General features: G+C 35.3%; 1 protein-coding gene across 5 annotated transcripts in view; it reads left to right on the forward strand.

Annotated features, from left to right (window-relative positions):
- Window positions 1-4,259, forward strand: part of LOC131439545 (ribosomal protein S6 kinase beta-2) — a 109,790-nt gene extending 105,531 nt beyond the window's left edge. For 4 of the 5 annotated variants that reach the window (XM_058610689.1, XM_058610690.1, XM_058610693.1 and 1 more), the window contains exon 11: window positions 1,583-4,259. In XM_058610689.1, coding sequence (XP_058466672.1) covers window position 1,583 — 1 coding nt within the window. In that variant the 3' untranslated portion in view covers window positions 1,584-4,259. The remainder of the gene's footprint in view (window positions 1-1,582) is intronic. The other variant, XR_009231139.1, reaches the window with a different exon arrangement.
- Window positions 4,260-12,636: the final 8,377 nt, after the last annotated feature.

The following is a 12,636-nucleotide window of genomic DNA, read 5'->3' on the forward strand; positions in this document are numbered from 1 at the left end:
ATCCTGTGATTGTCATGCTACGAACATTCATCAAACAAGGTTAAGGAATATCATCAGACTAGCGGTGTAGCAGCTTATGGACAACCGCTCAAAACAGGTTTATTCCTTCCGATAATCCATTATTATTTACCATTAAATTTTTTAACGTCTTCAGTCTATAATTAAGCCTTACAATGACAAACAACAAGTCGTTTTTAGAAATTTGCGGAATCAATTTCAAGTATCAAGTATTCAAGTCATCTCTGCTCCACCGTTCATTTCATATGTCGAAACAATTGATTTAAGGTTCTACAAACAATCTCCAGGAAACAGCAATTGTTGAAAAAGGCAATGGATAAGATGGCGATCGGTTTCACTTAATTTTTTCGTAACAAAATCTTTTCACATGTTCACAATAATTTTGTATATTTCTTTTTCGGGCCGAAGTTAATGTGTTGGATACGAATTCGCCGTAATTCGTTCATTTTAGGCTAAATAATCAGTGAAATAATGGAAAGAAGCATTACCGGCTGTCAGGAAAGATAAAAAAAATAATTTCAAGTAAGACGAAGTTTGACGGGTTAGCTAGTGTTATATAAAAATATAAGGAATACATCGCAAGGAACTATTCGTAGAAATTTTATCGCAAATAATGTGGAATCTCGAAGTACTCTGCAAAGGCCGAAGAAGAATGAAAAATATGTCCAAAAACGTTGCAAATGGGCCAGAGATCATTTGAACCGTGACTGGGAAAATGTGATCTTTACCGAAGAATATTCTTTTTGGGCCTTTGTCTGGACTACACCCACTAACAAGTTGCGCCAACATGCCATAAAATATCCTGTCATAAGTTCACGTTCGGGGGTGTTTCTCAAAAGAAGGATTTAGTAAGTTGCACGTATTCACGGAAAAGTTAAACCCTGTCAAAATGAACTCCATTTGCAAGAGAACTGTGTTGCCAACTGCCATAAAGTGGTACAATAATAAAAGTGTCAGTTAGAAACATCGAACAAAAGTCTGTTGCTTCTGGAAGGAGAAACATTGTGTCGTGAATTAGGATTGGTCGATTCGTACCCAATTGAAAACGTTTGGGCATAATTGAAAATCAATTTGTATTAGCTTGTTCTCTGATTTAATAAAATTTGAATTTGATTACGCGCATTAATCAGATGGTTACGCTAAGATGGATAAATTTATCGAAAAGTTCATCGTCCAGCAGGCTATCTGTAAATGCGGTTAGATGAACCAGCTGTACATGTAAGTGAGTGTATCATCAACAGTTAAATCTATCTAGAAAAGAGCCTCCAATGATATTTTCGTACCGCAGTTCGTCAATCCACTGATATGAAAATTTTTAGTTTATTCCAAAGGAAAACCATCGAAGCATCATTATCAAAAACTTTGAGTTTTATGATGGGCACGTTCGTTTGTTTCACTTAAAGTTCGAAGAAAATTTTGTTTTGAAAAGATTTTTTGGCGATAATTTTTTCCAATTCCAATTCTGAACAACCGCGATATGCATCAATTCCCCCTATTCAACTGCATTGTCAAATTCTTCAAACCTTCTGAATCTAAACGAAACAATTTTTCTCTGTCTTTTCAGGCCTAGGATGGAATACAACAATTTTAGAAGATTTATAATCTAACAAAATACCAGTAGTTTAAATTCTCCCAATTCAAGCAAGCAGAATACAAGCAAAAATCACAGTTGCAATCAACATCCGTTTTTTTTTTACGTTAACCTCATCAGGTCACGAATGTTCTTATCGATCCTGAGACAGTCATATTCCGGTACGTACGTTTAGAGCTATAATGAGGTTGACAAGAGTTTGTTATATACAGAGGCGCAGAATATTATGGAACTGGAAGTGGAAATATTTGAATAGGCTATATTTTACGTGATTGACCATTATTGAAAGCGTAACAAAAACACGAACACAGCAACAGGATTGTAGAGGAAATATAAAGTTATTTGCATCAAAGCACAGCACTATGTAGAGATCGTGGACGAACAGAACTCAACTCAACAGCGCAATGTTGTGAGTTTAGATTGAAATAGTACATTATTACCCCGGATCGTATGCGTGTGTTGCTACTGGATGTAAAACGGAACAAATGGGCTAATAAAGAATGATAAAATTTCAAGTTCAATAAGTGATCGTCGTTTTGGAAATGCTCCGAAATTAAAGCAAACGAAGAAATTGAGGTGTGTCTACTAAACTGTATTAACACTTGACAATTCAAGGAATATGATTTATGTCCAGTCTGATAATCAACTCTGATATAGAATAAAAGAATAAAGTGTATGAAATTGTTAAACAAAAACTTTTACGAGTGTGTGAATTTGTAGCGTTACCGCAAGAAAAAAAAAAAGCAAAGAAATCGAGTTTCAACATAATTCTGAAGGAAGAAAAAAAAACATACCTTATATGAAGCAACAAACAACACTGTCAAGTAAAACATTCATTTTGTGTGTTTATTTGTCTGTCAGTTGTTTTATTTTTATTTTTTAGTAGTCCTTATAAAATTTTGTGCGACGTTCCGCCGTTTGTTCCTGTATGGGTGGAGATGAAATACTACATCTAGCAAACATAAGTTCCTCAAAACAGACGCGCACCGCCTCGCCGGTGAATAGCAACAGAGCAGAACGTTGGCTAATCTATAATTAATAATCTAACGATAACATTTAGCGAAAACAAAACAAAAAATTGGAAACGAAGAACTCATCAAAAATTAACACACCACAAGAGTAAATTACTTAGTAAAGGCAAAACTCACCTATTAAAATGGGCACGATTGAGATTTTGTTTTTGTTTAGAACCAATGCAACCGAAAGAGAGGGTAGGAGAAGAAAACAAGAAAAAGTGAAACAATATAGATGAAGGGTTTATTTTTGTTGACGAACCACAATCCTAATAGCAGAAAAACCATGAAGATGAATCCACGCGTGAGTAGTGAGACGCAACAAAGTCGGAAAAAGGAGCAAGTTTGTATAGTTAGATGTCCTAGCAATGTAACCTTCTTTAGCCAAATATCCCTCCAAAAAGTGAAAATAATAGTAATTTTAATCACTTTTGCTCGACGATGACTTGAAATGGTTGGAGTAAGGTGTACTATTTGAAGCAATTGAGCAATTGAGAAACGGAAGAAACAAAAGTGGGAAATGACCAATAGTTTAAATTTTCAATAGACCTAACCGGTTGAATGTACACAAAAGAATCAATTGAAACTAACTTAATTTAAATGTAATTCTTTACCAATAGACAAATAGAACAAAGTCTTATTTTTTTAAGATTCTGTTTTACTGAAGTTAGACAAATCTGAATGAATCATAGTCAAACTCAATAGCAGAAAGTGAAAATGCAATAGCCTAAACAAAAGTGAACAAACTAATTTGACTGATTTTACGGTAACTCTCAACCTTTAGGCTGTAAGTCGAACCACAAAGGCAAAACGAACCGTGCGCCATTGGCACTCACGGTGATTTTGTTTGTACAATAATAGATCAGATATATAGAAGAAAAGAAATACTTTATATGTATAGGGCAAATTTGTACCAGCCGACCTTTACTTTCACCTCTCCCGTCTTTCTTCCACGCCACTGTACGCTCCTTACTTGCTCAACCCTTACACTAATGATATCGACACCGATCAACGATCATTGAAGCCTGAATCTTTTCCAGTGCACTGCAATCATAGGTTGTGGGTAGGCGATCGGTTTAATGCCTTTTCCCACCACCTCGTACTGAAATAAGTAACCATTGCAAGCGTTATCTCGCTTTCGATCAACGATCTTACTGCCATTTTTTTGCTGCTCTGATTCCGGTAGCTAGACATTTTTGAAATATTTTTATTGTAGGCGCGACTGGGATGTGTGTAGATACATCTTACGCTGTTACGTCGTGACAATGATTACCTAAACTTCAGCGATGGCAATAGTGAAAATCGAGACAGGAAAACGCATGTGAGAAGGCCTAACCAAACTATGATTGTTCGAGCATGTAAAGTTACTAGCTTGTAGGAAATTTAAGGAAACAATCGCAGAAGGAAAGAACAACAACTTTACGCGAGGATAATGGCTTTTTGTTTCTGATATAGTTTTCCAATTTTTAAATTATCTGAAATTACCTACTTATGTATGTATGTATGTATGTAGAAACAGAGGGAAGAAAATGAAATCTAGGTTTTAGTGCAAACTAATCAAATTTATGAAACAAATGTGACGAGAAAGAGCAAGTGGAAGAATGTGAAAAGAACAGCTTGAAGATTTGAAATTTGAATGTCGCCCATTGTTTTAATTGAAATAATTGTGATGACACTCCATCAACTTTTCCTGAACGAGTCATGAATCAGTCAATATAAAAATTTGTTTCGCCCTTTTCCTATTTGTTCACTTTACCTACTGTGTGAAAAATGAAGTTACACCATTGTGCATTTTTCGTGAAATAGACCCGCATACGCATGGCTGCCAGGTGGCTGACTAAATGCTGCCAGCTGGAAAAATATGGCTGGCAGACATTCTGGTGACCCACTGCCTCACCGCTGCCAGATATACAACTCAAACGATACAACCGTATCCACCAGGATTTTTCCACATTGAAACCTTTGACATTTTCAGCGAGGGTGAGAAGATGAAAACGCTCGGCTAACTTAGATACAGGCGACTTTGTTTTGTCAAATTGGATTTGACAACCGTCACTGAATAATTTTGGTACACTGAAAGGAAAATAATAGTAGAATATACCAATTCGAGGGTAAAATTGAAAACAATGTACCATATAAATCTTGTAGAATAGACATCTTGATCAATTTAAATACAATTTATCGTATATTTGACCATTTCTATGTTCTGGTATATTCAAGCAGAATATCTGTTAATATAGCACGATATACTATGCTTATTTGAAGGTACATCTAGTATTTTTAATAACAAATTGAAACAGTATGTTTTACCATTTTACTGCTCTAGTAATATTACTTATGATAATAATAAGATATACCACATCGAAGTAAAAATGGATATAGTAATTTTGACTGCAAATAATAATAAATCCAAATAAAATTTACTGTACTGATAATAGATTATGGTTAGAACCATTATGCATATTAAAACGATATGATATGTGTTTAAGCAATTGTAATATTTATCCGAAAAACAATAAAATGCAGTTTTTTATACCTATTATTGAAACCATACATTATTAATACATCACAACGTGTTTAAGTTCTGTCCATTTCAGCACCGAAAAAATGTCATTCAGTGTCTTTTTATCTAAAATTTCCAAATAATCTAGTGTGATTCCATGGCCTACAAAGTTATATCATTCTCAGCATTATTTAGATCACTCTGAAAAAAAATTTTAGAACATGAATTTCATCTGTATCTAGAGTAGAATCGTTTATCTTTCAGATTATGATTATCCATACCTGAGATTAAACCTTCATCAGCAATGATATCGTCAACAATTATTTAAATTGTCTACCATCTATTTCACGTTAAACACGATTGAAAAAACAAACAAATTTAAACCATACGCAAGGATGGCTCATAAAAACTTGTTCTATTTTTGCATATGAAGTTACAGTTTTATGGTTATTTTCACTGCAACACGATGTTTAAAAATACTACATCTGTGGTAAACTTAAGAAGCAAGAATTATTATTTGAAAATCGTAATTATTATGATTTCAATTTAACCACTATTGTGGTAAAATATAGAATAAGGCTAATGTTACATTGTAGATTTAACAGGAATGTTATAGTTGTTTCAATTAGACACTGAATTTATTTCAAATATTGGCTAAACTAAAATCTACTATGCATATCAGAAAGAATTCATAGTATTTTCAAACATTGATTTGTTAAATCGAAGAAAATTCTTGTAAAACTTACTATTCATCAGAATAGTAATTTGAAAAACAGTTTTGTTATCGAATCTACCAGAAAAATATTTTCAGTGTAGTTATCTGGTGGTCATGGCTGCCCAGGTAGCCAAATCGCTATGCGGGGAGTCGCTTTCTTTTCTACACTGAACTAAATAATAATGTAGCATTCACCTGAAAAGATACGTAAATATTTTCCACCATACTTTTCAGGTGAAATTGAAGTGCTACGATCACGAAATTCAATTTCAAATGGCTGAGACTAACGCAATTTTCAGGTAATTTGCATCAAACGCTCCAATGATTTACAAATTAAGATAATTTCGCAACCACGTGATTTTTTATTGAATCTGATTGTATTTTCGAATGTATCTTATTCAAACTAAGTGTTTTTTACGTAAATTTCATCAGATACTTGATGATTTTTATATTGAAATTACTTAGAACTTATAAGATTTGACTAGTAAGAATAACATTATATTATTTTTTCAAGTTCATGGTAAATTTGCTTGGTATATATTTTTCGGAAAATAATAAAGAACATACAAATATAACATTTTGAGATCTATTTTTATATAAAATCGATACAGGAAGTGTTCTTAATTCTAAACATATAACGATTACTTACACAATGCAATGTTATTGGAGTTGTGCTGAACACATCAATATTAATTAGAACAATAAAATCGCGGGACCAGCTGAAAACCGTACGGATTTTTGTAATGCACGTATGTTTTTAATATTTTATTGACGAACTTTTTGTTTCGCAATTTCTACGCGGTCAAAACATATTGGCCATTTATCAATCACCATACTTCACAGTGTATCATTCAGAGTGAGCCATTTATGAGCATCAATCGATTGTTCACAGATAGTACATTTTTCATTTCATTTGTATACCTTGAGTTCAAATTCGAAGACAGTTGTTATAGCCAAAGCAAACCGCTCCAAATCATCTTGCCGAAGTTGATTTTTAAATGCGAGATGGTATTTGGCAATGACACCCGCCAAAGCTAGTTGTTTTGCTTCACTTAGTTCACCAAGCGTTGATCGATATAAAATTTCTTTACCTTCTTCTGTCGTATCCATCTGTCAACAATCTCGGAGAAAATCCAGTCGAAGAAGAGACAAACGAAAGGTTTTCTTCTTTGTTCTGTTTTTCGGCTTCGTTCAAATTAGGGTCAGGGTTAGCAATACCTGTAAATTATTTTTTGAAATGAATAGTATTTTAGCGAGATTTCAAAATCAATAACCTGAACTATGAACAGGTACTGTGAGCTGGTATCCCGTGTGTAATCGCTTTTTAATCGGCAAATGTGTCGGGCTTCGATCGGGAAGGAAATTGAGGTTTGGTAAATTACTGCCTGATTTATGTTTGGCAGATTCCAATTCACTGGAGTAAGGCGTATTTATTTCAATTTCTTGTACTTCTCCGGTAAGTTGTACGTTGCTGGCCAACGCACTAAGTATAGCTGCCTTTTGCTGAGAGAATAAACTAATAGATAAATGTCTGTAAATTTAATTGATAACTTACGTTTCTTTTACGCCAGGAGCTTATAGTTCCAAATAGCACGTCAATTTTTCAATCGACGTCCGTTTGATTCAAATGACTTTAAAATTCTTCCACCGAAAAAGTAATCAGCTCGAACAAACCAATTCCGCATTCTATGAATAAAAGATATAATAAATAATAAATAAAGTTCAATATCATCAACTTACGATTGAAAACTTACGGTGAAACTTACGAAAAGGAAGGCGAAACTTACGAAAACAAATGGAATAACAGTTTCGCCCATTATAGTTATTTTTGTATTGGTAAGATTGAGATTTTTGTAGAATCAAAATTTCTAGCAAAATAGCAGGATTTTAATGCATTTATTCGTAGAAAAGAGAAACTCGATTTGTTTACTATTGCATTGCCCTTCTTTGTAAAACAGCTGATTCGTCTTTCCTAACGCCGTACTATCATGCACCTGTGTTGCAATATATTGGGTTTAGAAGTTAGCGAAGCTAGAAAATGTTTGTATGGTGGCACGTATTGTAAAATCTGAAGATTAACAAGAAGCTACTCCACTGGATTCGTTCTTATCTCGATGCATTTAATCTGCACCGTTTCGTGCTTTTTTCTGGCATTTCCAGAGGAAATGTCCCCTATATTTCAATAAAATTATGATTAATCTTAAGAGGGAACGTCTCTTTTTCGCCAGCGACATGAAGATTTTGAACCAGTGCGTGGTGTGCTTAATTAATATGCTTTAATTTCGCCTACGGTAGGGTTATCGCGCCCTGGCTCACTCGCATCCTCTCATTCTGCTAGCACGCAATCGACACTGGTCATCATAAGGCACACGTGGAGGCATAGATTGTATTGTAGATGAAGCATCGGGACTGATATAGAATTTATACGATAAAATCGGGATGAATATGAACCGTCAATTCATACACCCCGAAAAATATTATGGTAACAGTTACTATATGGGAGGGTCAATTTGATCATGAGAGTATAGTGGTTTTCAACTGACTATCAAATCGGATGATTACAACAATAGTCAAGTTCATTTTTACTATACTCGGTTTTGGCCCTACAAAACTGGTAACGTTCATGACGTCGATAACTACAGAGGCATTTCCATTCTGAGTTGCTTACCAAAAGTTTTCGAACGTATGCTGTTGGAGTATCTATATCCCGCAGTAAAGCACATTATCAACACTGATCAGCTTGGCTTTGTCAGAAAACGATCAACAACGACTAATATGATGAGCTACGTTTCTATACTGATCGACAAACTCGGAAAACGACAACAAGTTGATGCGTTGTACGTTGATTTCTCTAAAGCTTTCGATTGTGTACCCCATCTGCTCGCAATAGAAAAATTGAGGCGTGGTGGTTTCCCCGACTGGCTGACAAATTGGATTTTTTCGTATCTCACAAATCGCATAGCCTCAGTTCGTGTAGGATCTATTCTTTCAGATCCTTTCAACATTATATCAGGTGTTCCCCAAGGAAGCCATCTAGGTCCACTACTTTTCGTATTGTTCGTGAATGACCTATGTAGAGAATTATCGTCGCCTAAAGTAATGTATGCAGACGATCTCAAAGTGTATCGCATCATTACTAGCCTTGTGGTTTGCTGTGCCTTACAAATGGACGTTGACAAAGTTGTTGACTGGTGTGACAGAAACGGTATGAGTATAAACATCAAAAAATGCAGTGCAATTACTTTCTCAAGATCGCAATCTCCGATCGTATTTGAATACTCTATGATGGCTGTTCCAGTTCAACGCGATTCTGCTGTCAAAGATTCGGGCATCGTCTTTGATCGTAAGCTTCGTTTCATCGAACGATTAACTCTAGTTACGGCTAAGGCTTACGCAGTTTTGGGACTTATCAAACGCAACACCAGAGACTTTGATGATGAGTATTGCCTAAAGACAGTTTACGTCGCTTTAGTTCGCAGTATTTTGGAATACGGAGTAATAATCTGTACACCCTACCACAACGTCCACATCGATCGAATCGAACGAGTTCAAAAATGTTTCATTCGATTTGCACTACGACGACTTCCATGGCAAAACCGTCTTCAATTACCTAGCTACGAAAATCGCTGCGCTCTGATTAATCTTCCTACACTACAAAACAGACGAATTTTCCTTCAGCGACTGTTGCCCAGCGCTTTTGGAGAGATTGCATTTTAATATTCCAGGAAGATCATTGCGGAGAACAGACTTTCTTCGACGATCAGTCCATTGCACACAGTACGGTCAAAACAATTCTATGGATGTTTGTTGTCATCGCTTCAATAGTGTTTATCATTTATTTGATTTTACAATGAACAAAAACTCATTTAAAATTAAAATATTTATGTTAGGTTAATGATAGTAGTTGTATAGTAACAGTCTGTGCGATAATTTTATTTTAATCGAAGACAAATTTAAATAAATAAATGAATAAATAGAACAGTAATATTGAACAGCGTATTGTATGAATAACTACTACAATGGGAATGGTTACCGTAACCATGATGGCATTTGTTTTTATCTGTTTTTTGTTGAAGTCCTGGTGGACGGATTAGGAAGTTCTTGGCGCCCACGTGTCGAAAATTTTGTCAGCTTCACGTATGATTTTTGACATTCCGCAAATCGACTGTACTTTGTAAACAATCAACATGGAAGCCGAAAGAAGGGAAAAAATTGTGCACATTTAATTGGAAAATCCATTGTGGTCTGCATCTAGGCTAGCTGAACAGCTGAAATTGCCCAGAAATACCATATGGCGCGTTATCAAACGGTATAAGGTGACATTGACGACGATTCGTAAGCCTCAAGCCAATCGTTGGAGTGAAACTGTCGACCGGAAACTATGTGGTAAGATTTTGAAGGCGATTAAGAGGAATCCTAATCTGTCGGACCGTAGTTTGGCCAGAAAATTCGGTGCTGCCCATAGTACCGTGAGGAGAACTCGACTCCGGGAAGGAATCAAGTCGTATCGAGCTAGCAAACAGCCAAATCGGACCATAAAACAGAATAGTGTGGTCAAAATTCGTGCTCGGAAACTATATGACCAGGTGCTGACCAAGTTCGACGGGTGTCTTCTGATGGACGATGAAACCTATGTCAAGAGGCTTACTTCGGGCAAATCCCAGGTCAAAAATTTTACTTGGCAGCGGCTCGGAGGGATGTTCCAGCGAAATTTAAATTTGTTTTTTCCGACAAATTTTGCCGTTCATTCGATCGCACGACCATCCTGTAATGTTTTGGCCAGATTTGGGAAGCTGTCATTACAGCAAACTCGTTCAAGAATGGTATGCAGAGAAAGGAGTCCAGTTTGTTCCGAAAAACCTTAACCCACCCAACTGCCCCCAGTTCCGCCCTATTGAGAAATACTCGGCAATAATGAAGAGGAGACTCAAGGCAAAGGGAAAGGTTGTCAAAGACATAAATCAGATGACGACCTGGTGGAACAAGATAGCTAAAACGATAGACAAAGAAGGTGTGCGCCGCCTAATGAGCCGCGTTACAGGAAAAAATCGAGAATTCCTTCTAAACCGTGACGAATAATTTTATCCGTATTTTTTCTGGAAAGTATGAAGAAAACGCTACATTTGTATAAAAAAGATCTTGAATTCAATAATAGATAACTGAAATACAGGCAATTGTCTTTGTTCCAATTCTATCTGAAGCAAGCTTTATAACAACTAATGATGTGAATACGAGACGCGCATTTGCATTTGCGACTTCCCTGAAAAACAAAGCCTTTGTCGGCGAATTGTTGAAAAATTCAATTTCAACTACAGAAGCTACAAGACTTACTTTACTTACCTACAATACCAATGCCAATGTTAAATAAAGCGCTAAAACTATTTTGTTGTCAACGTTAACGCTACAATGAATCTTCATATAACGATTATGAAGTAAATGCGCTTATTGACAGTTTGTGTTGTCAACACAAATGGAATACATAGTCGGTTGAAAAAAATTATACAATAATGTGCTTCCTACATAAATTCTGTTGATGCAAACAACATGAAAAGTGCTTTCATATTTCACACTCGTCTAGCCAACTTTATATTTATTCTCGTTAACATTCTTATATTGTTCCAAAGAATATACTTATATGGTAGCATTAACTATTTTGCTTCTCGAAATTATCGTGTTCAAGAACAATTTAGCATCGCTTGTAACTGTCATTTTAACTATTTGTTCATATTTTTAAGATGACACTTTGGAAATCATTTTTCTCTTAAAAATTCCTTTCCGGTTAAGCCAATCAGTAGCGTCGCTGACGTTTTTGAATGTATAACTGGACAAGAAATGCACTTACATTAAATTAATTCATATATTCATTATAAGGTACCAACATTGAGTTGTTGTTATTTTTTTAGAAACAAGCTATATATATGTAACCGACAAAACGCGTTGTTATTTTACTGCATAATTTTCTCAGAGATGGCTGAACCGATTTCAACAAAGTTAGGCTTGTTTATGAGCTACTATTGAATTGTGGATCAAGTTTCTAAGATCAAATGGCTATCACTTCTGTTTAAGTGGTATAAGTGACCTAACCAACTAACCGCACATTTTGTGTCGGCTGAATTTTTCCGAACAGGACTCAACGATTTTCGATAATCTTAGACTTATTCGAACCGGAACGAGAGTTGTACACCCCTATTCTAAATTTCAAACGAATCGGATTATTTCGATCGAATGCGAAATTTTGCATTCTGTATCTCGATCGAATTCGAGTTTTCCGTACAAAAGTATCACTCGATCGAATTACAGAATGTAAATTTTCATATACGATCGAAATAATACGATTCTATCGAAATACAGAATAGCAAATAATCCCAATGTTATTAATACACCAAAACATTCGGAAATGAGATAATCGATTTCGACTTGTTTGAAAGCTATACTATTATGTTATTTCATAAGCGCACAGTACTAATGGCCGAGGACCGAATTTTACAAATTTCCTAATGATACTATTTAAATGGAAAGAGAAAGGCTTTATCTCACCAACAGAATGGATTAAAAGGGTTTTTATGTTAAGATGCAATTGGTGTACATAAATTCGATTCAATAGAGAGAGGTTCAACCACGACAAAATTAGTATAAAATTTTGCAATATTTCTGTTAAAATGAGCTCAAGCAAAAAAAAATAGTAGAACACAACCTTATTATTTTTTTTATAATTTTTAGTCTTCAACCCCTCAATGCGAGAGCAGTTCATATTGATCTTTTGGTGCCCTTAGCACCAGCTGTTCGAGATGTCAGA

This window comes from Malaya genurostris, chromosome 3 (assembly GCF_030247185.1).
Source record: "Malaya genurostris strain Urasoe2022 chromosome 3, Malgen_1.1, whole genome shotgun sequence".
Taxonomy (NCBI): Eukaryota; Metazoa; Arthropoda; class Insecta; order Diptera; family Culicidae; genus Malaya; species Malaya genurostris.